This window comes from Electrona antarctica, assembly GCF_951216825.1.
Source record: "Electrona antarctica genome assembly, chromosome: 10".
Classification (NCBI taxonomy): domain Eukaryota; kingdom Metazoa; phylum Chordata; class Actinopteri; order Myctophiformes; family Myctophidae; genus Electrona; species Electrona antarctica.
The window spans coordinates 11,034,129-11,061,118 of NC_136791.1; the positions used below are offsets into that span (position 1 = coordinate 11,034,129).

The 26,990-nt window shown below is 44.6% G+C and overlaps 1 protein-coding gene across 15 annotated transcripts in view; it reads right to left on the reverse strand.

Annotated features, from left to right (window-relative positions):
- birc6 (baculoviral IAP repeat containing 6) overlaps positions 1–26,990 on the reverse strand; it is a 154,405-nt gene that overhangs the window by 74,963 nt on the left and 52,452 nt on the right. For 10 of the 15 annotated variants that reach the window (XM_079512381.1, XM_079512387.1, XM_079512390.1 and 7 more), the window contains 16 exons: positions 26,304–26,875; positions 24,957–25,132; positions 24,539–24,635; positions 24,042–24,236; positions 23,404–23,604; positions 21,514–21,793; positions 20,448–20,704; positions 20,130–20,238; positions 19,694–19,924; positions 18,210–19,107; positions 17,747–17,890; positions 16,553–16,618; positions 10,418–10,547; positions 5,010–5,141; positions 4,371–4,532; positions 3,512–3,685 (listed from right to left, as the gene is read on the reverse strand). In XM_079512381.1, the coding sequence (XP_079368507.1) occupies positions 3,512–3,685; positions 4,371–4,532; positions 5,010–5,141; positions 10,418–10,547; positions 16,553–16,618; positions 17,747–17,890; positions 18,210–19,107; positions 19,694–19,924; positions 20,130–20,238; positions 20,448–20,704; positions 21,514–21,793; positions 23,404–23,604; positions 24,042–24,236; positions 24,539–24,635; positions 24,957–25,132; positions 26,304–26,875 (3,824 nt within the window). The remainder of the gene's footprint in view (positions 1–3,511; positions 3,686–4,370; positions 4,533–5,009; positions 5,142–10,417; positions 10,548–16,552; positions 16,619–17,746; positions 17,891–18,209; positions 19,108–19,693; positions 19,925–20,129; positions 20,239–20,447; positions 20,705–21,513; positions 21,794–23,403; positions 23,605–24,041; positions 24,237–24,538; positions 24,636–24,956; positions 25,133–26,303; positions 26,876–26,990) is intronic. The other 5 variants (XM_079512380.1, XM_079512382.1, XM_079512378.1 and 2 more) reach the window with 1 other exon arrangement.

Below are 26,990 nucleotides of genomic sequence, written 5' to 3' on the forward strand. Positions count from 1 at the left end.
TGTTCCTGGTGGAGGAATTAAAAAGTCACGGAGGTTGTGAGTAATAGGGTTTCTAACAGGGCTCGTGCTGTCTGGACTTCCAAAACAGGATTTTGACAATGACAGGGGTTAGAGTGTGGTGGACGGATCATAGAGGGATGATGATCGCCGGTCTGACCAGAGAATATCTAAACAGGAGCTGCACGTTGAGTTATGGTTCCATCATGTTTCAAAAGTGTTTCACGCCACTGGAGGGATGAAGGGCGTCATTAGGCTGCCAGGCGGCGTCGTGTCTCCGATTCATGACAAGAACTAACTTGTATTACAAATTGACCAAAAGAAATATTCTTAATACAGAAAAACATCCTTTATAGAATCTGAGTAAATAAAGTACCTGATGACTAGGGTTGGGCAGCGTGACGGTAAAACCCATTTCCCTCGGTTTAAATGGCGGTTAACCCATTTTGACCTGAGATCAGATTCTAAAAAATGTCTTCTACATCCTGAAAAAGCTATGTTTCTATGTCAGTCGTTAAAAATAGCAGACCTACAAGCTCGTAGCGCGCCACTCGGTGGCGCGCTACGAGCTTGTAGATCTGTTATTTTTCAATAGCTAAAGCATAACATAATGCTAACACCATGATGAAATCCAATCTAAAGAGACTACTACCGAGTTGGTCAGGGCACCTGTTCAGCAAAGAGCGGAACTGGAAGGGATTGCTTTTCATTACATATAAACTACCAGGTCTTGGAGTAAACTATGGTACTAAAAAAGGCTTATGAGGGACAACATCCATTTTCCTGTAAAGGGCTTTGGTCTATTTGCACCAGAAGAAGGCTTTTAAGATAGTTGTTGGACCCTTTGTGCGTGTCTTCAAAACTGTGTGTGTGTGTGTGTGTGTGTGTGTGTGTGTGTGTGTGGTGGCTCCACCAGGTTAACGCCTTGGCTCCGATTTTAGAATAATCTCCGCAGCTCTCGCTTCTCTTACAAGCCCCACTTCCCTATTAACGGGGGTCAGCGATTTCCCCCTCCATTTATCAGCCTCGATGGGTTTTCGGGTTAGAAGAGATGATTCCAAAAGGATTTGTCTTTCAGGAAGCTCAGGCAGAGACAGAGCCCTCTGGAGAAATGGCAGTGGAATAAGGCAAGAAACATGGATTAAGTGCACTGGGGCAGACGGCAACGTTAGCTAGGGGTCAGTTCTTCTGAAACCTAAGAAGAGGGAATGAGCACACACACCACGTACGGTAGTTATGGGCAGTCTGAAGGCAATTGAAGAAATATCAACTAGGACGTTTATTCACTGGGAATTTAACAGAGAACGGGGCGGCGGTGGCTCAGGGGTAGAGTGCCTGGATGGGAACCGCAAGGTTGCCAGTTCGAACCCGGGCTCCCCCAGAGTTACTGTCGAAGTGTCCTTGAGCAAGACACTGAACCCCTAATTGCTCCCGATGTGCTAGTTGGTGCCTTGCATGGTTTCCGCTGCCATCGTTGTATGAATGTGTGTGTGTGTGAATGGGTGAATGCAATGCACAATCTATGTAAAGCGCCTTGGATAAAGGCGCTATATAAATGCACCATTTAGAGAACAATTGACCGTTTGGCACTACAGCAGAGAAAGTAAACATTGGGCCACTAATCCATGGTATAGTCCTCTGTACTTCTAAACCCAGTCCCATCTGATTATCTGAACATGACGTTCTTTGTGTCTGTCTGTCTATCCATCTGTTCCTTCTGTGTTGGTGTTAATAACGTGGTGCCCAGTGGCCGCACACACCTGGTCTTCTCCCAAATGAAGGTAGCGTGGGCCAGATTCCCAGCTAACGTTACCTACCACTCCCAGGTCATCGCTGGTCTAGAAATACACACAACCTCACAACAAGTAGAGCAGATGGCACCTACTGTAGAGCATACATTGTTGCAATACTGACCATATGCTTACTCAGGGTATTTACATTTTCATATGAAAGGACGATCAAAGTGGTATATCCCTGGCAAGCATAGCTCTACGAAGGGTCACAGCAGTGGACAAAGTGACAGATCTGACCAGGTTTGCAGATTTGCTTCTGCCAACATCATCAAAAGAGAGATGTCAAGTGTATGGCAAATGACAACGTTAAAAATGAATCTGACCTTGGTGAGTGGTGACACATCCTAGTCAGTGCTGACCGTCAAAGCCTAAAAGAGAGGGTGGCTAAATAGAACCTTGTCCTCAAGTCACTGCTTCATTACCCTCTATGCAAACTTACCATGACAACATTCACCACAGGAGCGACTAGCATAACAGGTCCAAGTTTTCTACCTGCTGGCACTTAACGTGAATCCTGCCATCTAATAAGCCCATGAATATTGTATGAGGGGGTGCTACAACGTGAAAACATTGGTCCCCAGAGGGATATAAAATGTAGGGAGAGCAGAGGCTGTGGTTAAAAGTGCTTCTAGAGGTTTGAGCCATCAAAGCTTTTCTTTCAAAGCAGTCTCAGTAATGATGCAAGTTAGGCTCTAAAACCAAAGTAAAAAGTAAACATGGAGGAAAGATCCAGTACAGCCAGTGGTGAGTGACCTGTATTTATTAATACATTTACCACCAGCATTAATTAATCCCTCGATAGCGTACTGCCAAGGTTTTATCGCACGTAACACTTACTTTGAAGAGCCAAATATCCGTAACCGAATATTACAATGAATAACTGCTGTGTGTGGATGTTGCCCGGATGTTGTTGTTGTGTCGGTCGGTGGTTGAAAAAGGCGACCGCGAGTGTCAGCCCGCCTGCTACAGCCCGTTGGGCAGACGGTTAAAAAAAGAAAGACTTCATTACTGAAGAGAAAAAAAGGTTGTCATTGTTTTGGACTAAATGGGTGTCTTATCTAAAATCATGATGAAAAGGTAATGTGTCTAAGCTAAAAAGACAAGGATGTGAGCGGAGCTTGACAGAACAGCTCTGCAACTCTGTGCATACAGAGCTTATACTAGGTCTACCTGGTCCAAACTGACATTTTTAGACGAGAGAAAAACAGAGAGAGAGAGAGGCTTTTTGGTGAACAAAGGAGATGGAAGTTGGGGATAGGGGCTTGAAATCCCTGTGGAATGGGCTGTCAGAGGACCTGCAGTGAGTTGAGCCTTTTGGGAGCCAGTTTTTCCTTGCAGTTAAGCTGGGCTAACTGCACAGAACAGCAGTGATTGACAGGCACAAGACCAGAAAGTTAAGATGCGCGAGCACACACACAGTCTCTCACACACACAGTCTCTCACTCACACACACACACACACACACACACACACACACACACACACACACACACACACACACACACACACACACACACACACACACACACACACACACACACACACACACACACACACACACACACACACACACACACACACACACACACACACACACACACACACACACACACACACACACACACACACACCTCTGTACAGTACATCTTCTTTCAGGATCTACAGTAGCTGGATTAACACTTTTAAAACAGATCTGTGCTCATATCTTCTGGCCTCTGTACCTTTTTCTGTGCGTAGCCTCTTGAAGGAGTCCGTCTTGGAGAGGCCAGGGTCAGAGATGACCTTAGAGCCCAATTTGACTGTCAGGTCGATGGAACGGTAACCCTGTGGCAGCTTCCGGTCATACAGGAGGGTCAACAGCTGGGCCAGTGTCATCTCTGCTGGGAGGGGCTGACCTAAGGCACAAAAAGAATCGACAACAAAAAGAAACATGATCAAATTAAGTGAGAGGGAGGAGGATGAAATGCAAGGTGTGATGGACAAAATCTAAGCGATTTTAAAAGTAAAGTGATCACAACTGCAAAAGTAAAGTGATTATCACAAACGTTCTTTGGTGCAAAAATGTCAGAAACATGACATCAGTGAGATCTCAAACATAACATAATATGTGGAGTTAAAAAAAATTGGGCTGCAAAGTGGCCTGAAAATTAGGGTGAAGGCCAGGACATCTAGTGTTCAAAATGTTGCCAGTGCAATATGTATCTCTATTATGTATACAGTATACGTATTAAACCATTTTACAGAAAACATTTTGGCCAGAAACTACAGTACTGATAGGCGATGGTCGCCATGGTTTACCGTTTGACCACAACACCTGCTAAATATTCATGGGCATGTTTACTTCGACAGCCCAGGGTCGAAAACACAACCCAGTGTGTCTGGCCAAAGGACATGCCAACTCATCAAGGAACACGGCTCAAGGAACTGACTGAGATTGATGTTACAGCTTCATTAAAGCGGCGTGGATCGATGGATACTGCACAGGCCAAGGGAAATCAAGTCTGTGTGTGTGTGTGTGTGTGTGTGTGTGTGTGTGTGTGTATGTGTGTGTGTGTGTGTGTGTGTGTGCATGCACGCTACCTGGAAGGAGTTTATGGTAGAGGTGGAAGACAGGCACACTGATGGTTTTGGCAGAGGGGTCCATATTGGAGGAAGCTGTCAGCTTGTCACTCATGACTCGACCCCTCCTAGATGGTGGCCGGGGTGGTGTGGATAGGGCACGCTTAGACTGGGACTTTAAACCTGGTGGGCGCACGCACACACACACACACACAGACACACACACACACACACACACACACAGACACAGTTCAGTTAAAACTTTTTATATTTTCAACATACTTTTGGCATTTGTATGACCAATCTCCAAAAAGATGTACAATTTTGACTTGCAGAGATCCGTTTTAGCCAAATGTCATTCATTCCTTCTCTGGCAACAAGCCCGCTTCATAAACACCATCCGTTTAGCATTCACTGTCACTCCTGTGCAGAGTCAAAGCGGTCTAATCTCTATCCCCTAAATGAGAACAGCGCAAGGCCTAGAGGCTTTGCAGACAGCTTAACATTTCAATGATACTTATTTGCGCATATAGGCTAAACGATTCTATTTCCATGTGAATGGTGGAAAAAGGGGACTGAGGGGTAGCATGTGATTGGTCAAAAGGGACTGAGGGGTAGCATGTGATTGGTCAAGGAGGTAAATGGAACTGAACCAGGCACCTGAGGCCACAACAACGCTGTAGTTGTCTTGGAAACCACTGTCGGCTTTCATCTTCTCCTTTTCCTCGTGATTCTTTTTCTCCTTGTCTTCCTTCTGTTCGTTAATCAGCTTTGCTGTGATACTTGGGGTGTCTAATAGACGGAGAAAAGAAGGTACAAAAAAGGAGAGGATGTTTTGTTTTTTTGAAAAATGATAAAACATTGTTCAAGTTAAGAGCCTTCTATCTCCTTGTGGTTATCATTATGTGCAGATGACGTGCGGTTCGGTTTCATTACAAAAAACAACCAGGAAAAAAGGGAAAGGAATCAAGAGGATACCGATGGCACTATTTCAGGGTTTATCATGACAACTGAATGCAAAAACAAAGCTAGATTGAAGTCCGGTGCCTAATGCAATTTGCTAAATGCCTAAATTGTAAATTGTAAATTGTAAATGCAGGACCAATGCAGCTGAATCTTATTGAAGTCAGGTGCCTATGCAGGACCAATGCAGCTGCCCTAACTCTTCAACTACCGGCATGTGCACTGAAGCCTCTCCAACTGATCCAAAACTGTGGAATGCACTTCCCGTTGCAATCAGAACTGCAGCATCACTCCCGATCTTCCGCCGTAGTCTGAAAACCCACCTTTTCAGACTCCATCATGGCCCATAGCACTTACCCTACCCCCCTTAGACAGCACTTCTTAGACTTATATAGCATTTGAAACAGACTTATAGCATGTCATGTAGACAGCACAATAAGTGCATTGTATGTAGTCATAGCACTTCATAGTATATATGTATAGCATATATGTATAGTTTATATGTATAGTGTCATTATATAGATATGTTCTAGTTCTAGTTTATATGTATAGTGTCATTATATAGATATGTTCTAGTCACGTTCTTAGCTTACGCATGTTTCGCGATAAATGCATTTTACATATGTGATGTATTCCCATGCTTTTTGTTCTTGCCTAATGTAAGTCGCTCTGGATTAAGAGCGTCTGCTAAATGCCTAAATTGTAAATAAATTGTAAATTGTATCATGGTCCGCTGCTGTCTACTACAATTTGTTCTGTTGCAATACATTGTGAGGTCCTGTTGTCCTTGTGTGCCAGTACTGTATACTTACTCCTTAATATACGCCAACCACTCATCATAGACGAATAGTAAATAAAGTCACATCGAATTTATAGATGAACTCATATGAGCTTATAGACTGGCTATTTTTGCCCTATAATGACATACACAACATGGGGACACCAGGTTGAAAGTGGTTACGATGTACTATACAGCTGAGCTGGTGTACTTGAATGAATAAAGACATTGTGATGAATTGCTGTTGTGGGATGGTATGGCCCACCAGGTCTAACATCAGTGTCTATATGCATCAGAGTGGGATGGCCCACCAGGTCTAACATCAGTGTCTATATGCATCAGAGAGGGATGGCCCACCAGGTCTAACATCAGTGTCTATATGCATCAGAGTGGGATGGATGGCCCACCAGGTCTAACATCAGTGTCTATATGCATGGCCCACCAGGTCTAACATCAGTGTCTATATGCATCAGAGAGGGATGGCCCACCAGGTCTAACATCAGTGTCTATATGCATCAGAGTGGGATGGATGGCCCACCAGGTCTAACATCAGTGTCTATATGCATGGCCCACCAGGTCTAACATCAGTGTCTATATGCATCAGAGTGGGATGGCCCACCAGGTCTAACATCAGTGTCTATATGTATGGCCCACCAGGTCTAACATCAGTGTCTATATGCATCAGAGTGGGATGGCCCACCAGGTCTAACATCAGTGTCTATATGCATCAGAGTGGGATGGCCCACCAGGTCTAACATCAGTGTCTATATGCATCAGAGTGGGATGGCCCACCAGGTCTAACATCAGTGTCTATATGCATCAGAGTGGGATGGATGGCCCACCAGGTCTAACATCAGTGTCTATATGCATCAGAGTGGGATGGCCCACCAGGTCTAACATCAGTGTCTATATGCATCAGAGTGGGATGGATGGCCCACCAGGTCTAACATCAGTGTCTATATGCATCAGAGTGGGATGGCCCACCAGGTCTAACATCAGTGTCTATATGCATCAGAGTGGGATGGCCCACCAGGTCTAACATCAGTGTCTATATGCATCAGAGTGGGATGGATGGCCCACCAGGTCTAACATCAGTGTCTATATGCATCAGAGTGGTATGGCCCACCAGGTCTAACATCAGTGTCTATATGCATCAGAGTGGTGACATGGAGCCTAATGGAAGCTATAGCGGGGCTATCAGAGGCAGTTGGTGAAGATCTCCCTCTCCACTTCACTTATCAGAAAAGGCAGCCTCCACAGCAGATAATGCAGAATTAGAGACTCTAAAGCCCAAACCAAATCAATGATTCGAGATGCAACGAAACCACTTTAGTGTCCTCACAGCGGTCCGATATGTCCCGCTGCACGTTGACGCATGCCAATTCAAAGGAGCTTTATTGGCATGAGAAAATGCTGGTTTCCATCCAAGTTATCCGTCCGTCTTTGTATGTGTGTCACACTAGCCGGATCTGCAATGTGTGTGTCTGGTATGGGGTGTGTGCGTGGCTGCGTGCGTGTTGCACTCGTTAAGTCAGGTCGCAAAAACACGTGTTGCCACGGAAACCCAGCGGTTTACCCTACGTCTCAAAAATCATTGCTGTAGAAACAAATATTCGTTGTAGCAAGTCGCGCCTTGGCGCTCGTGTGCAATATGTGCACCATTCTGTCGCAGGTAGTTGCAAGGAGTTACATGGCGAATCATTGGTGTGGTTTGGGCCTAAGGGGAATCGCCATGCTGTGCTTAGCTAAAATCCTGGTAAGGTTTTCCTGCTCAACATCAGGATGTGGGTGTACTGTACTAAACTTACACCCACCTGTATTCACTCATTTGCTAAAGCCTCACGTTGAGACACGCGCCTAAACGAGGTAGAGGCACGTTTCAGGTCTTTAGCACCACCTTCGTTGTTAAATGTTTTGTTTTACAGCATCCATCCATCCACCTATCTATCTATCAGTCCGTTTCCCCTCTTCAAACTAAAGTGGTGTATCATGTCTTCTATCTGTTGTTCAAGGTCCCGGGAGGAGAGCCATTCATCACACACACACACACACACACAGCACTGGCTAACAGCTAGTGCTGCTAACGCTACACGGCGGAGCCTCACCGCTGAGCTCTCTCGACCTTGACGACCAGATAATGTCCCGACGGTAAAAGGTTTCTCTCAAATGACATGAGGAGATTACGCTTTAAGACTCAAAAGTGGTGTTAGTTTTTAAATGGATTTGGGACTATTTCACTTCTGTCACGGAAATTCACCCGAGTCCAGGTTGGAAATAAAATCCACTGCATTCTTTCTAATGAAATCTATTGCGTCACTTCTGTTACGGAAATTCACCAAACACGGCTGAAACGGCCGCGAGGTTGTGACACAAACGCACGTAATACGCACAGAAAAAGGTACAGAGGCCAGAAGATATGAGCACAGATCTGTTTTAATAATCAGACCAATATGGGGGGGACGGGGGGGGGACACAACGGAGACAGTGCTTCTTTCACCTGACAAATATCACTATGTGATCAATTCTTGTTTGGTGGTTACCGATTCAAATCTTTTGTTTCTCTGAATGGGGAAAATATGGGAGCTGTGGTTTGTCCAATCAGCCCTGTTGCTAACAAACTGGATGTGAGTGGACACAGCATGCAGCTGCTGGTAAAGGTCAATGTTCATACACTGAGCGAAGAGACATGGTGAAGTCAGACTTTTGTGCCTGTGTGTTTCCATGCATGCACTGTGACACAACATGGAACATATATGTTCCATATCGTGTCCAAGTGCATGCATGTATGTAACAGGCATGTTGAGTGCATGACTGTGACAATGTGTGAGTCACTGTGTGAGGTACAGACACGGGCCATTAACTTCAAATATGTCTGCAAGGGGGATCAAATGCAGTGTGGGTTTATACACACACAGTATATAATATGATGCTGTGTGCTTGAATGTAGGACACTGCTGTGCAGTGTGCACTCACCAGATAAGGGACAATACAATATTGATAAGTCGGGCACTGAAGCACCAAGCCTCAGGGCTTGGTCCGGCCTGTACAATTACCATACTTTGAGGCCTGAAAACCTGAAAAGGTGTCATTATGTGGCACAGGCTGATGTGTTGGATGCAACTTTACTCAGGTATCTACAGGTAGTTTGTTGCAGTCCGACCTACCTAACCCGCGTTATTAAAAACAAATTGGCCAAAACTCAATCAAAAATCGGTGATTGAAAATCAGCGAATATGGCCGTTTTCAAGATGTTTTGGCCATTATCTCTGGAACGATACGTCCAATCTGCCCAGTTCAAAGCTTGTTGAATGTGTGACTTTGAAGTCTTTAAACGCAAAATGAGACCTTTTCAGGTTTCTAGGACTAAAAGTATGGCAATTGTTCGGGCTGAGCCTCGGGCCGGCCCAGTAGGGCCCAGTAAGGGCCGGGCCATCATTTTCAGGCCCGTTTGAGAACTCTATGCTCAACACTAATTGTCTGTAAATACTGCTAGCCACATATATGGCACTACTGTTTAAGGATATTCTGCATTATACTGTCAAACAACATATTTTAGACGGAAACACCAGCCCTCACTCGGCGAGAGAGAGTGAGATAAATTACTTCATCCATGTGATAAACTGGCCAAGGAAGGACCAAATCTGGATATGCTGACCGACACTTTGTGTTGTCAGCGCAATAACCCTGTCAATGCAAGAAAAGCTAATAACAGCACTATTCTGCATGTTACCAGCTCAGTGGCCTTGTGGTTAGAGTGACTGCCCTGGGACTGGGGGGGTCAGGGTTCGATCCCCGGCCGGGTCATACCAAAGACTCTGAAAAATGGGACCCAGTGCCTCCCTGCTTGGCACTCCGGCAATCAAATCGTTTATAGAAATGAGCCACAAATGAGGTAATGCAGTTACAAAGTATGTTTTGGGTGAAATAAATAACATTCACGGGACCTGTTACATAGTGATTATTCACTTCCTGTTTCACCGTTTCCGAGAAGCAGCTTTCAGAATAAGACGGTTAACATTTGAGTCAATGGTGGCGTTCTACGAGTATCAATTCAGCCACCAGATGGCGGTGTCTGTGGCGAATGAGTTAAGGATTGGATTGAGGGTAAGTCCCTGCAACATAGTAGCATCATGTCCAGGGGGTGTACTTGTATGGCCTCATGGCTCAGCAAGGCTTACTTATTCTGCATTTTACTTCACTACTGAAAATAATGGCAGATTACAACACTAAATATACATATTCACTCAAGTCTAAGAGCAAGAGTTGTAGTTGTACATCAACAGCGGAAACAGCTATTTCCACCAATACATTTCTTATTCAAACATACCTGATACCCGGTCTAGGACCTCCGCCAGCGTTGTGGAGATGGGCAGATGGAGGGTGCGGTACTTGTGGCCTGCTCCATACATTGGGTGCTGAATCACATGGCTGGTGGCGTTAATGCGTCCTTTGTACAGCTAAAAGGTATAGGTGAAAGAGATAAGGAAGTCAGATGTAAAATAACAGAAGCATATTTGAACAGATTATGATGCAGATGTAGCTCAGGGTGATTGAGGGTGCACGTAGCACAAAACAAAACACAAGATAAACTGCTGCTGCGTATGGGAGCATTACACTTGGTAGTTGTAGGCGGGCAATGAGAGATGATTCTTCTGAAAGCCCATCAGAGGGAACTGTGCTACATTCAACATAAGCCTCCCACCGCTTCTCTCTTCTGTTCCTGTGCTTCTCCCCACCACACACGCACTGAGCTTTCTACCTATAGCTTTATTGAAGTTGACATTTATTCAATGTGTGCATCATCGTGGTCGACATTTACTGCTTACTGTGGCCTACGGGTGACAGACATGGCACTGCCACTTAGACTAAGTCTCACACACACACACACACACACACACACACACATACATACAGTCCTCCTATATATAAACACCTCAAAGTTCTCTGCAAAGTGACACAAAACCAGGGCATTTCAAATGAGAGGACTTCCAGGAGATCTGCTACGCATCACTTGGGATAAACATCATGGCGTTCTGCCGTCATAATCACCCAACCGATATAAAGAGTCTAATTTGATTGACAGACCAATCAGATTGCCAAGTGCCGTTTGAAATGAGCAACACTGTCTCTGGTTTTTGCTCTTGATATTTTAATGCTGATGAACTCAAGAGTTAGATAAGCCTGTCATAATTATTACATAATCGCCTAATCGCAATTATTTGAGATGATCGCAATCATTTACATTATTTGTCAATCATGATCATTTCCATGACATCGCAATCATCTACATTATTTGTCAATCATGATCATTTCCATGACATTTTCTTTCATAAAAAAATGAATTGTGGAAAGCAGATCTACAAGCTCAAAACATGTCACTACGTGACATGTTTTGAGCGTGTAGATTGGCTATTTCCACTATTCATGTTGGCTTTTCTGTAAGTGACCTATAACGTTATTAAATTATGTAAATTATTTGTCACATATCTGCCCTGTGCACCTTTTGTTTGTTTTTGAAGGGCACAAGCCCCTCCTATATACAGGTTTAATGTTTGTTTTTGAAGGGCACAAGCCCCTCCTATATACAGGTTTAATGTTTGTTTTTGAAGGGCGCTAGCCCCTCCTATATACAGGTTTAATGTTTGTTTTTTCTTAAACAAACATTAAAAACGTCATTGACAATGAAGGGTCTAGAAAACTCTAGCAGTGATTCTCAACCCCTTTAATTTCAAGGACCCCCAGTTTGACATGCATTAGTCTAAGGACCCCCATTTAATGACATTTCTATCTCTGGGACGCCCAATTCATATTGTAAAAATCAATGTTAATTTAACTCTGAGAGTGTACAAATTGACCCTAACGAGAGTTACAGACCCATAAGGGTCCATTTGGTTCCAAACTATAATTTAGCTGGGGACCACCTGGAACTCCCTCAAGGACCCCTGGGGGTCCCCGGACCCCACTTTGGGAACCACTGGCCTAGATGTGCCTAATTAGGGGGATAAAGGTTGATTCAGGTTCATTTTCATGATCAGTCAACCCATTAAGACCAGAGTCTGATTCAAAAACATCCGTTTTCCGAGAAAATAAATGATGTTGCTATAGTATATCAGTGATTCTCAAACATTTTCATATCAAGGACCCCAAAAATGATATACATTTGGACAATGGCCACCGACCAAGCAAATCTTAGCAAATCAGGACGTAATATAAAAAATCTGACAGACACGACTTACACATAATAATGTCTACTGATTTGCATGATGTTTGGACAAAATCTTTAGGAATAAAAAAAAATGGCACACGCTACCAGGAGTATGCGTGCACAGTTTCGCGCCAATCGGTCCAACGGTGCCAGAGATTAGCTGCTCAGAGACACACACGCAGGCCACTTCATTTGTAAATGTAGGTGGTGAGTCCGGAAGGCGCGGAGGGAGCGCTTGTTTTACCCCAAGTTCAACTCCCGCTGCTACCACTATTTTTGCTATGAGCTTGTATATCTGCTATTTTTGAATAGCAAACCAATTTGCAATATACTGTATATACTAAAATTACAGATGCTTTCCTGGTTTTAATGGGTTAAAAGAAACATGGACTAGTATTTCATGTATTATGATTTTTTTTAAATTGCCATAAAATTGCAAAAGGGATGCCAGTGGGGTTAATTTTCAACTCAGTTATGTATGTCATCTTGCACAACGTTGTGGCTAGAAAAACAGATTTCTGACCATGACCAGAAAATGGCCTTCACCCATACATGTTTATCAAGAGGGAAAAAAGAGTCAATAGCCTAGCCCTAGATTAATGAGGACAATGAGATGTGTTGGAGGTTAGAATGGAATTAGCTTTGGCCAATTGAAATCAATCCTCCCCCCCCCCCAAAAAAAAACCGGCTCTCCTGACAACTAATCATTGAGCAGTATAAAATATGAGGCATTAACATGCCGGTTAGCACAGAGAGACCAGACATGTCATCAGTCTGTGGTAGTGACAGTATTACCAATTGGAATCTGCAGCTTCTCCTCCCCATTGTTACGCTGTCCCCTTGTGGTCAATTGGGAACACTACATCGGTCGTTCACATTGAAAGAGAACCACCACATGATTTACCGGTATATATATATATATATATATATATATATATATAAACAGAAAAGTGTGTCCACCAGGTTCGCTAGCCATGGCCCGCAAATTGTGGAAGGCGGTCTTAGCCAATTGGAACGGGATCTGAAAAATCTGAGTAATACATAATTAATACATCATTTGTAAAGATTTCAGTTTTGGACAAAATCTGTAGGAATAGTAGCAAAAAGGGTGTTTTGAAAAAACACTGGCAGAAAATGTCATCTGGCATCTGATGGAACAATGCAGGCCAATTTGAAACAAGAAATCTGACGGATACATCTTGATCACATGAATACAGAGGGAAGATGGACCAATTTGAGTAGTGGCAAAATTAGAAAACGCAAAATAGCAGGTGAAAATATGCAAAGGCCTATATGGGAAGTTGAGTAATGATCCAATAATCCAGGGGGAAACTCATTTTGATTGTATGACCTGTGTTTCAAGAGTTATAGGCCAAAACGTGAATCGGCCTGTTATAGCGCGACCATGAGGCCGATTTGAAAAATGCAGGATGGCATTTCTTCCTTGGCCTAGTGGGAATGTGCGTGCAAAGTGCGTTCATGATTTGAGGCCCCTCCTACAAACTTTAGAAGCAAATCTTAGCAAATCAGGACGTAATATAAAAAATCTGACAGACACGACTTGATCACATATAGAGGTAATGTCTACTGATTTGTATGATGTTTGGACAAAATCTTTAGGAATATAAAAAAAGTGGCACACGCTACCAGGAGTATGCGTGCACAGTTTCGCGCCAATCAGTCCAACGGTGCCAGAGATTAGCTGCTCACAGAGACACACACGCAGGCCACTTCATTTGTAAATGTAGGTGGTGAGTCCAGAGGCCCGGAGGGAGCGCTTGTTTTACCCTGTTTTACCCCGAGTTCAAATCCTGCTGCTACCACTATTTTTCCAACAACCACAGACTACTTTTTTACAATTTTTTGACAATAAGGTAGTTTTTGTGAGGTTAAGGTTGTTAGGTTAGGTTTAGGCATAGTTTTTGTGAGCTTAGGGTTAGAGTTAGGCGTTACATTTACTTGTGTGCGGTCAAGATGAACACAGCAGGGCCCCACTGACAACCAATCACAAACCGATTTTTGGACTCGCCACCTATGAACACAATATTCGTTTCAGCCACGCCTGAGGCCTGGTGGAGACAAGAATCAGTCTACAGTAGTGGCTCAGTAGTTAGAGTGGCTGGGAGTTATAAGATTCCCACTTCCCCGGGGCGGCAGTGGCTCAGGGGTAGAGTGGCCGGTAGAACCTTGAGATTCCCAGTGCGATCGTGGGCTCCCCCAGAGTTAGTGTTGAAGTGTCCTTGAGCAAGATACTGAACTGAACCCCTAATTGCTCCTGATGCGCAGGTTGGGTCCTTGCATGGTTTCCTCCGCCATCAGTGTGTGAATGTGTAACACACTGTGGCAAGTAATGTGTTAACAGTGTTCTGCCTTTGCACTGTGTATGAATGGGTGATGAATTTGAGTGGTCGGAAAACTAGAAAAAGATAATATAAATGCAGTACACTTTCCATATATTTAAGATGACTAAATATATTCAGTTATATTGTTTGGCATATATTCTTACATACAGTACATATATAGTAGACCTGGTAAGTTTAATTGTTAGTACCGGTATATAGCTTGCTAGCCTTATTCCTGACATTCCCATACCCCAACCAAGACCTGGTCTCCAAAAACAAATGGATCCGTAAGGTTAAAGATCTAATAAGGGTCCATTTGGTTACCAAGTGTCCATCATTTAGCTGGGGACCACCTGGAACCCCCTCAAGGACCACTGTAAGAATGTAATAGCCACATTAGCCAGCACTCCGAAAAATAGCAGATCTACAAGCTCATAGCGTGCCACTGAGTGGAAAACTGTCAGGATGTAGAAGACATTTTTAGAATCTGCTCTCAGGTCAAAATGGGTTAAGGAAATAGATCAGTTTCATCATATTTCGTTATATAAAACATTTCTGCTATGACCAAAATACTGACTCAAGTTATCGGGAAAAAAATAAATAATTTGTAGTATTAATTAGCACGTTTCAAAAAGTGCTGCACAGAACGGCACCACCACAGCCCATGTACATTATTGCCAAGAAATCTGAAAAGGTCAACTAGACAGACATTTAGAGGAGCTTGATCAAAATGAGCATGACAATAAACCTAGTTGTGTTGAGCTCAACTGAAGAATGCCTCATCACTATAAATAGAAATATACTGTAGCCTACACGCTTGCAGCGGCTCTTCCCACTCTGGCATCATCCATCAGCTATGCTGCAGAGTTGTTGAAAACGCTAGCAGTTGAAAAATGCATGTGAAATTTGCAGATGTACGGAGTAGCTAAATCTATCCATTTAAAAATTGTTATTTTTCTTTTCTTTTTTTAGCTAGCAAGACAGATTTGTGTTCATATGTGTGGAATGTACTCTATTTGGAAAAACCCAGGATCTCCAGTAGAAAGTCATTCTTAAGCTCAAGTTGACTCAACAGGGACTAAAAAGAGATGACAATAGCAAATTAATGAATACATGTAGATTATATATTTGATTTTGTTGGTAACTGCTGCATAATCACAACAGTGCACTCAAGGGTGTGCTTTACCGTAAGTATTGGCACTTCAGAGATGCTTATGGATCTCATCTCATTCCTGATCACTGCTATGCCAATAATGTTGGAAAAGCACACTCTCTCTCTCGAGGCGCTCGGGTGACGCAGTGGTGAAGTGCCTGCCCACCCACCGCCACGGAGGTTGTGGGTTCGAATCCACCGAGGTGCATCCGGCTTTGTCAGGTGTCTATGCGAACACAATTGACCTGTGTTCAGGGAAGGGAAGCCGGGCGGTCACTGCACGTACTCCTAGTGGGTGGGAGGACTAGGAAGAAGGCTCTACATACTCCCTCCCGGTGGGGGCTCCTCACTGGTCAGTAGGATACAACAGCAGTGACAACCAAGCCCCCAGTAAGGCTATCCAACGTTGAAGATGCCACTACCTACTGGCGAAATGTGGAATTGCAGCACTTAATGGAAGTGGACAGACGTTCATGACGTCACGTGAAAAGCCCGGACCTCAATAACTTCCGCTCGCTCGAGCCATTGAGTTCCACTGAAATTAATAGCGGGGGGGCGGGGCTAACGCTCCAGTTCGGTCTCTATCCTTCTTTATACTCTATGGTGACAACACAGCAATGTGTGTGGGGAGGAATCAATTGTCATAATGACTACATTGGGGAGTAAAAGGGTGTAAAAAAGAATTGGCTACTCTAAATAAAAAATAAATAAAGCACACTCTCTCATGTAATAGCGTTTCATTCTACAATTTATAATTCTCACCTCTCCACTTTCTAAATGCAGTCCCTGCTCCCTGCCTATCGACTGATGGGGCGGCTGCTGTTCCTGCTGAGTTACAGACAGAACACACAATACATTATTTCCAAAATAAAAAAAATACAAATACTTTCAGGGTTTATATTTCTCATAATTGAGGAGAAATTTTAAACAGTGAAGCAGTGCATGACCTCTTGTTAACAGAAAAGCCAACGAGAGAGGGAGAAACAGATCTAAGTATACAGCTTTCATATTAGTTTGTTTAACAGCAATTGGGCACTGTTTCTGTTTCCTAGTGCGTGCCGTTTCTCCTTTTTTGTTATAGAACGTTATTTTTCGGACTGTGAAAAGTGGAGGGATTAGCAGGGGGGGGGCATGTCCTCCCCTGTGCCCTGTTCCCCATGTACATGTTGCCCCTGCGTTTCAGTATTTTAGATTCAGGCAGTGCCTAGCCCATAACCTGTACACAAAACAGTTCACAAGACCATTTACCCAACATGTCAGATAAGTAGAAACCCTAAGCAATAGCCTAGCCCTAGAATAGACTGTTATAGACTGTTACCTTAATAATGGACAACTTTAGAATAAATTGTTTTTTTTCCTTCTATACTGGCGGCATTTGAAACTACTGGCTCAACCATTTTGAATTCAGATTCTGAGACATAAAACTTCAGTTGCTAGGAGTAACACTAATGACATCACTATATCTGTCTGTGAAGGGTAATTCTCATTTTCTAAAGATAAGTTGAGGTCACAAGTGGGGCATAACATCAACATCAGCTCTATACGTCCACGTATGATAACAGCATCCTAAGGTTAGCAAGGAATATCACCTCTAATACTAGCCATGTCTTGTATGGAGAGTATAGGTTGCTGCCTTCAGGAAGGAGATATGGTGTTCCAGCATACAATAAGGTCAGACTGAAGGTCTTTTGTCCATCAATCAACTCTGAGGCTTAATCAGGATTTTGGCCAGAACTAGACTGAGCTGTGGACATTGCTTTCTACCCTTATGTTCTCAATGTATGTAACTGTATTTTATTTCTATTTTTTGTCCTGTGTTATGTCAAATGTGTATATGTGTTGCATACAAGGCCGCTGGGTCGCAAAACGAATTTCAGTGCGAACTGACAAAGTAATATATCATATCATCTCTACTCCTACCAAAGGCACGGAGTGGAGACAGAATGTGAAACTCACCGGACAGGGAGACTGGAGGAAAACCGTGACCTTCTCATCCTCCAACATGAGCTGCAAGAAAAGCCTACGAATGAAGCCTGAGATGTTGCCAGACATGGGCACGTTCCCTCGCTGGGGTGCCGACTGGAAGAGCTCACACAGCACCTGGTACAGAGAGAACGCCACGCGTCAAGTTACGCTGTTCACACGCTGTGTATTACAACAAGCTGGAGACCATTGGAGAAATGTTTGGACAGAAATTGGATTCAATGCCATCGCGAAGCACTGAAATATACCACAACGACTCAAACATTATCATTGAAATCATCAAGACCCCAGACTGATTCAAGATGCCTTGACAATAAGTTAGAGCATTCATTCATTCAGCATTAAAAAAGGAAATCTGAATCAAAAAGATTGACAATGCAAGGTGGAATTGTCTAAAATTCAACTCCTGCCAAAATGAGAGCGATCATAAGCAGACCTGTGCCATGAGCCGCTGGTTGTTGGGGTGGCAGGAGATGCACTGCAGGAAGAAGGCCACCGTGGCGTTCTCCAGAGCGGTCCTCTGCTGTGTGGTCAGCCCACCGGCCCGGCCCGCGGCTGCCAGTGAGTAGCGGGACCCTGAAGGTTGTGGCTGGGGTGGAGGGGGGCACGTAGCTGCACCCATCGCCTGAGCACCAGTGGCACCAGCAGTGGCTGCACTGGCACCCGCCGCGCTGGCACTGGAGTGACAAAGCAGGAAGAGCAAGGCTGTCCACAGTGGGTTGACCTCAGGTCCTCCTAACCAATCTTTCATGGCGTGACTGTTCCCCACTTCTGTCAGGAAGCGCAGCACTGGGGCGGCCAGCTCTGCCGACAGAGGTGGCCGGCTGGGTGGAGAAGAGGCGGAGGACGTGTGGGCATGGTGATAGTGGTGGTACCGTCGGTCGGCCTGGGCAGAGGCCGCTGCAGGCAGAGGCAGGTCAGCACTGGCCAGAAGGCCACAGCAGAGCTGGGCCAAGCTCCGGACCAGGAGGGAGGGCAAGCCAGAGTCCAATAGCTGCTTAATGGCTCCCGGAGACTGTGAAGCAGCCGCTAGCGTCGCCAGCTGCGACTCTGACAAATTGACCGGTGGTCTCGCGTGCTTAGAGTCATCTGTGAGTCCCGCCGAGGCGGTCGCTGTGGCATTGGCATCGTGCTGCTTCTTGCCATCGTCGGTCATGGAGAGGCGGTGGTGTTGTGTCTGGGAGTGGCTGGCATTGGGCGCCACGATGCCCATCCAGGACATGAGCAGGGAGAAGTAATTGGGGTGGATGTGGCACATGGAACAGAGCAGGCTATCCACAGCCTTTTTCAGCACAATGCTGCAGGGCAGCGACATGGACCAGTTGTACAGCAGCCTGTCAGGGAGAGATGGATAAGGAGAGCAAATGAGGACAAGCGAAGAGTGAATACGGTGACAGCATCAACACAAAATAATCAACGTCGTTAGGATTATGGTCAGTCATGTTACATTTAAGAAATAGGCGGTCAAGAATTGGTTTCATTTGCTATTGCAATGGAAATACTCCATTGCTAGCCGTAAGTGAAAACTTTGTTTCCAAAAATGGCTGTAAACTATTCATGTTCACAGAGTAGCAATGCAGTATTCATGCCCACAGGGGCATGTCTGCAAGACATTTAATGGGGCTAAGAGGTTTCACATCAAACAACCAATTCAGGTTTTTACATTTTAATTTGATGTCACGCGAGGTTCTTGTGAAATAATTGAAAACTGTGTAATTGTCACCACGGTTACTGAGAAATGTCAACTGGAAGCTTGTTGCATCAATCGTGTTAGCAAGCCAACATCTGACTGGCTGGATAGCTGAACCCATTAGCATTGCTACAAAATGCAACAAGGTTAACCGTAGGGCCAATATAAAACTGTTTCAACTAACTTATTTTTGCAAGAACCTTGGGATGTGATGTCAAAGCTCTACTCACTCAAACAGCTCTCTGTCCAGCAGCACAGGGAGGTCATAGTCGACAGGCAGCTCATAGCTGTGCCACAAGATTGCCGCAACACAGTGGAGGTGGGAGGGTGAAGGCATGAGCAGGCCATACTCCCTCAGAGACGAAGAGGCCGAACACGGGCCCATGTAGCCAATGGGACCGCTTCGTTTGTGGGCTGCCACCCTCGATGAGTCATGGACCCACTGCAGAAGCGCCTGAACCCTGGAGGATATAACAAAGGTGGCAAAGTTAGAAGATTCATTTTCTGATGACATCCTTGTTGGAATTCTGTTTAGTTTTTTCCAGCTGCCAGTTGGTTCCTGTCTGAGCTACCTTTTCGATGTGGTTCACAGTGATATTCAGAAACATCCTACAGTATGTGCAACTCTATTCTTCAATGATTATGCTCCTGATTGATGTACTGTACCTGTCTTTGGTGCCAGCGTCTTGGGTGGTTCCCAGCTGGTAGAGAATGTCTATGGTGGAGTCTGAGGAGAGGCCATTGAGTCGTCCAAACAGGAGGGGACTGTTCAGATCTACATAGAACGCATGAAGAACACATCATTAGGACAGTCCATTGATTGTGTATGATCATTTAATTCATGTCTTCCAGTCTTAATTGCCTCCTCCTCCTCATTACAAGTTTTTAATTGCAACAGAATACAGTTCCACTCTAGGCATTTTTTTCTGGTCAACATACAGTAACTGTAAGTTACCTAACAATTAAGAATGAGAATCATCTTACTAGCAGGGTCGGTGCCGGATGCGGCACAGTTCCGGAGAAGGATGTCAATGAGCTTGAGTCCAATGCGGGTGGACTGCAGGCCTATCTTGACCAGCACCGCCTCAATGTTGGGCGAGTGCATGCCACAGTAGGGCGACATCAGCAGGGCAGCGCAGGTCTGCAGCAGGTTGGCGGTGGGCGCAGCGGCACTTGCCATCATGGCCTCCAGGTCACTGACGTGAGTCAGGCAGTGGTGGAGCAAACGCAGCCAGCCAATACTACAGGACAAATGGGGTGGTTATGTACAAAATATCAAAAAACTCAACTTACTAGTAACACCATCAGGAGCACTGAATACCTGTTGCTACCGTTATTAGCAATAATAATAATTATTAGAACTATTTTATTGGTTTTTTTTGTCATTCATTTTAAAGGAAAGGTAGCACTTTCAGTCGTGACTGAAACGTGACAAACTTTTGAATGCATCCAGTAGGGGGGGGGGAGTCTCAATCATAGATAAAAAGGTCCTTCGGCTCTGGGACGTGTGTATCACGAGAGTAGGAAACATGGAGGCAAGCTTTTGCCGGTCGTGCGTCACAGAGCGGAGTAGGCCAATCAGATGCAGAGAGGGGCGGGTCTTTTGGAGCCCCCCAAAAGCCCCTTTTGGTGTTTTAAAGCATTATGTTATACTTTAGCTATTGAAAAATAGCAGACCTACAAGTTCATATTGTAGGTCTGCTATTTTTGAAAAATCGTGAAAATGTGCCTCAAATCTTTGAATATATATTACAGAGTGAACATTTTAACTCAAATCTTTGCTTCTGGGGAGGTCCCTGGAACAACATATTTTCAGATGGCGGGGCGGAGGCATATTACATACATTTTTGGGGTCCTTGACATGAAATATTGAGCACCACTGATACAGAAACAAGGTTTCTCAGAAAACTAATTTCGACATCAGGCCTAAATGGGTTAATTGTATTGATGGGATAAATCATTGCACTCTGCAGATAATATACAGTATATCCAAATAATTATACAGTTTTACAGAGATCTGGAACACACAATACACGCAGATGTTGCCAACCTGGTTTTGGAGACCTGGTCCTCAGAAGGCAGGAAGGGATTGTTGACGGTGGCAGAGGATGTGTTCCCAAACGCCGTCAGTCCCAGGAGCTTGATCTGGGACAGGCCGAGGGTGCTGGCGTCACGGGGCCGATGGAGCCTCAGACACACAGCGGAAGCGACCTCTGCCTTCACCAGTTGGATCTTGATATAGGTGAGTCCACTGGTTATGACCGGTGTGGAGAGGGGCAGCATGTTGACCCCATCGGCACTGATCTCCACAGAGACGGAGGATGGGCATGCTGGAGGGGAAAACAGGTTGACGTGTCAATCTAAAATGCAGCACTGACGTTGACAGCGGTCACTGAAGTTGGATATTACACTCACGACTGTAAGAATACGGACACTGACGTTTGTCCACAGCAATACATTTTTTAGAGCAAACCGTAGTACTCTTTCAGTATTCTTTTATCAGCTGTCGCTGATGATATTGTAACTGCATTGGATAAGAAAAATCACACCCGTGTGAACTGAGTGGTGCAAATCCCCCCCCCCCCCCCCCCCCCCTCTCTCTCATTAGCAGGCAACAGTGCAGCACTATCTCTCTCTCTCTGTTTCTGGCACAACAGCGCCACTTTTGGTACTCATTGGTACTGGTGCTCATAGTCACACACAAACACACAAACGGTTGACACCGACATTGCTGTTCCTTGGAGTGGTTGCACCACTCAAAAAACACTGTTGCCATCTTTGTTGATCTATCTAAAGTGTTAAACACCTTTCTGGCCTTAACAGCCCATACATCCAAACGGAAAAGTACTATCCAATTGTATTAAACGTGTTAAACTCACTTTGCCACTTGATTTTACACTCACTTCCCTTTATGCATGTGCATACGCTCTATTGGTCTTAATAATGTGTCTTATGACTGGTTGTCTGGTTCTGTGATTATTTATCCGGGAGGCGCCAGTGTGGCGGACACTGAAGTTGGTCATATTCCTGTCTTTACCCGACTCCTGTCCTAAATATTCAATACTGATTTACATGACATGTATAAAGTACATGATTTGAGAACAGCATGGTACTTCAGAACAGAGCTCAATGGCATAGTGGCACATCAGAGCTTTTGTTGATGGAGAATGGAAAGGGGAATACCGTAAGCATGAAATACCCAGGCCTTTTGCAAATTTAATTCTTGCTCAAATGTATTACTTCCATTTTGAACAAGTGCAACAACAGCACTTTAGAACCTTGATGAGAAGAGAAAAGCTAGTCAGTCAATTGCCCGTTCTTACAGGTCCCATGGGGGAATTCAAACAAAGTTATTCAAACGAAATACAAAGGCAAATCACTCGTAGTCAAGGTTGCATATGGCTGTCAAAACAACACTTGGCAGTTCCCTTGGACACTTGTTGGGATTTTTTAACCACTGTGTTTGGACAATACTTTAGATGCATGTGTGGAATATATCCTTTGTATAGATAGTTCTTTTTTTTCTTCTCCACATTGCCAACTTATTTGTACAGCATGGATACAAGCTCAAGCACTCAATAGGACTCAATACTTAACCCATTTTGACCTGAGATCAGATTCTAAAAATGTCTTCTACATCCTGACAGTTTTCTGAAAAAGCTGTTTCTATGTCAGTCGTTCTTCGATTTTTCAAAAATAGCAGACCTATAAGCTCGTAGCGCGCCACTCGGTGGCGCGCTATGAGCTTGTAGATCTGCTATTTTTCAATAGCTAAAGCATGACATAATGCTAACACCAAAAGGGGTTTCCGCCCAGAATGGGTTAATGTTATCGCATGGTTCTTATAATATGGTGGGACTGTCCCATGTCTCCCCAGTAAAGTGTTCATCTGCATCACTAATGAGAAATGGGAGTGGATAGATGAGGCGGTCCTACTCACTGGCTAGGGAGGCTAGGTGTGGTTGGATGTGAAGCTCCTTCAGCAACACAGCAGCAGGAAGGTGGATGGTGAGGTCGCACCACGCCTCTTCAGGCAGGAAGATGTAGGACCAGGCGGCTGAGCGAGCTCGTCGGTGTGGAGGTGTAGCCTGGAGCAGGACCTCTGCAGGCTGGGCCGTAGGGCTGCTGGAGTTAATGGTGCCTGTGAAGGGACATGCACACAACGGTGATGATCTGGAGAACATAATGTACCGCATGCTGTACACAGCACGTCCAAGTTAAATGTACTATATGCCCCCAAGGCACATAGTTGACCTGTACACAGCACGTCCAAGTTAAATGTACTATATGACCCCAAGGCACATAGTTGACCTGTACACAGCACGTCCAAGTTAAATGTACTATATGCCCCCAAGGCACATAGTTGACCGAGTACTGTGTAGTGTACAGTGTAGTTCAGTAGTTCCTAAACCTTTTAGAAATTAGACTTTTCCCCCCAAGACCCAAACTAGTGAAAATAGAAGATATACGAGCTTGTACAGCTGCTATTTTCACTAACTTTATTTTTTATGTAGGAAAAGAAAAAAGGGGGACATTTACCCATAACAATTGGTTCGCAAGTTAATTTGTTAAGAGTACCTAGTGGAGCAAAGTTGTGGAGTCCCTCGGCATTGTCAGGCTCCGAGGTCATGACCCTGGCTTTAAGGCTGCCGTCTGCTGCCTTTCCTGGACCAGAGTCCAGGAACTTCATGATGGTGGACACCATGCTGCGTGCCGTGTTGACGATGGCCCGTGTGCTGGTCACCATGTTGTTACAGATCAACTGGACACCACCTGCAGTGGGAGACCACACCAGTAACACAGCTGATGAGACTTGAGCCACTGGTTGTTGGGACCCATTAAGACCTGAGAATTAATTCTACAAGTGCCTTCTCACACTTTCAAGATTTTTAATGGGTTAATCATAGGTGCTTTCAGGTATAGGCATGTGCCTATAGCACGCACGCAGGCTATGGGCCCCTGGGCCCCACGAGGGCCCTCATGGCCGTTCTGTATGTAGTTAGTGTTGGAAAGATTGATCCAGATGTATAGCAATGTGTATGTGTGTGTTTGCGTGCGTTTGTGTGCATATGCACCCATGTCATGGAAGGCCTTGAGAGCTTCGCTGGTGTCCAGCACTCGGAGGATGAACCACAGCAGAGGTTCAGATAGCTGACAGGTGGAAAGAGAACCCTGGAAAAGTGAAAAAATTAAACACACCATTTTGAATACGGCCAAAACCCACAGAATTTGTCACACATTTTATTTTTACCTCCATCAATTAAGTGTGTGCTAGGAAAATGTGTTGAGCATGCATGTTCTTTCCCCTGCAATGTCCCACTTAACACTCATTAAGATAAACACGTTATACACCTGAGATTAGGTAAAACAGGTCAATGTCATGTGTAATTTTGATAAACCATAAGAACGTTTTTCAGAAAGTGCAAACTCCTTTTCCAGAGCATCTGTGATGTACATAAACCCCCACGCTTTCATCGCGTGACCTTTCCTCACCTGTCTGCCCATGTAGCCACAGGCCATGTATGTGAGTATGGGCTGCAACATGACCTGGACCGACGTGGCCCTCTTGCTGAGAGTGGTGAGGATGGTGAACAGGCCGTCGCCCACAGAGATGGCATCTAGACCACCGTGGAAGTTCTCGTGTTTGGTCAGGTGAAGACCACTGGCTCCTACACAGAGGGAAAACCACCACCGTCAGCTGGTTTATCAACCAGATTTGAACACATGCAGTAATGGTTTCCCATACAGAATGCAGCAACCTGATAAGTGTTTTCCTCACGGCGTCGTCTTGCTTTTCTTCAGTTCGTTAAAGCATCATTTAAAGTTCATAATTTGAAATCGGAAGAAATAAAATAACTAATTGTTGTGAACAGGGGTGCAACAGTAAACCAATATTATATTGATATTTTAATTGAAAATAGTGGATAGCGCTATTTTTGTGCGACACCGTTGTACGACAAAATAGGGCTTAAGTGGTTAATGAGACTAATCGTTTTTTTATATATATTAACTCTCATTGACTCATTGATAAAAGCACATCTAAACTAAACGTGCTTGAATTATTTGATTAATCAAAAAAGTAATCAACACAAGAATTTCATGAATAATCGATAGTTGCAGCCCTTTTTGTGAATACATTTAATGTGCTGTGTAGAATAGTGGGAGATAAACTCAGTAACTACAGTAGGACTCTCAACCTACTTCTTTCAGATTGCCTAAATTAAAAGATTGACCTAATTTCCTTCATTTGACACTTCTGTCTCCTGAACATGAGGAATTTGAAAAGTGAAAGGTTTCTGCACCTGGGTTCACCTTAATGACTTATTTATGCCAAATGCATTCCACCAGCCAGTTAATGGCCTAACTTGTGACTAGTGGTATAATTTGATTTGATAATTTGATATTAACCGTTTCCTCATAAGGGCCAGGTACTTGGAGTAAAAATTCAAAACACATTTAAGTCGAGGTCAGGGCTTACTGTACATGTTGTAATACTTTGCTTGATATTTGTAAATAAAAGCACATTGCCTTGTTGAAATGTGCTAAACAAATATATTAATATTTTCCTTGCTACATAGATACTACATTTTACCTTCTTTAAAATGACCCAAAACAATACAACAAAAAACAAGCGTAGTACTGTAGGTGCTTTGGAGTGTCTGGTGCAAGAATGTTTCCAAGACAAAAGTCCTATTCTCATGTATTACCCATGATTATGAGAAGAAGAGTCTGCAACACTGGTTTATTGTTTCAGAAGCAATAAACCAGAGGAGCTGAGTAATAAGCAGTGTTGCAGACTCTATTCTTCTTCTGGATTGTGCATGCACCATTACCTCTTACCTATGATCATGGCCATGGCACTGCTGTTACACTGGCCCAGGGCTGAGAGGATCTGACTCATTATCTGTTGATTGGCCAGGACCAGGTCAGCCACGCCCGCAGCCGGTCCCTGATTGGCCGTGGACCCTCCAGCTACGCCCTCTTTGCTGCCACACACCTTCTCCTCATCCGACACACTACTGTCAGCCGTCCCGCTGCCTGCCGGCGGCAGCCGCCCACTGAACTCTTTGTCCCCCGATAGGGGCAGCTGCACCAGCACGTTGACCAGCTTGAGGAGGTCAAACATCAGCTGGTCACGCGTGGTCTCGCCACAGATTGCCTTGGCATCGCCCGGCCGAATGATGTTGGCGAAGAGGCCACCGAAGCAGGCGCGAGCGCCCACCGAGCTGTCTGAACCGCTGCGCGACACTACCTTGTCCGAGCACGTGATGTAGTGGTGCACCAGGAAGGTGATGGACTCGATGACGGAGGAGATGGTGCCGACCGACACCACCTCAAAGTTCTGCTCGAGGGTGAACTCCAGCAGCTTGACCTGAGCGTCCAGAGGACCCTGGCCTGACTGGAAGGGACCCCTAGAGATGGCCCAAAAAAGTCATCATTTACCCCAGTATATTATACAGTGAACACCACTACTACAGATTCAGGACCATTTTAAATACTTTATATGGACACGACGACTCCTGCTTT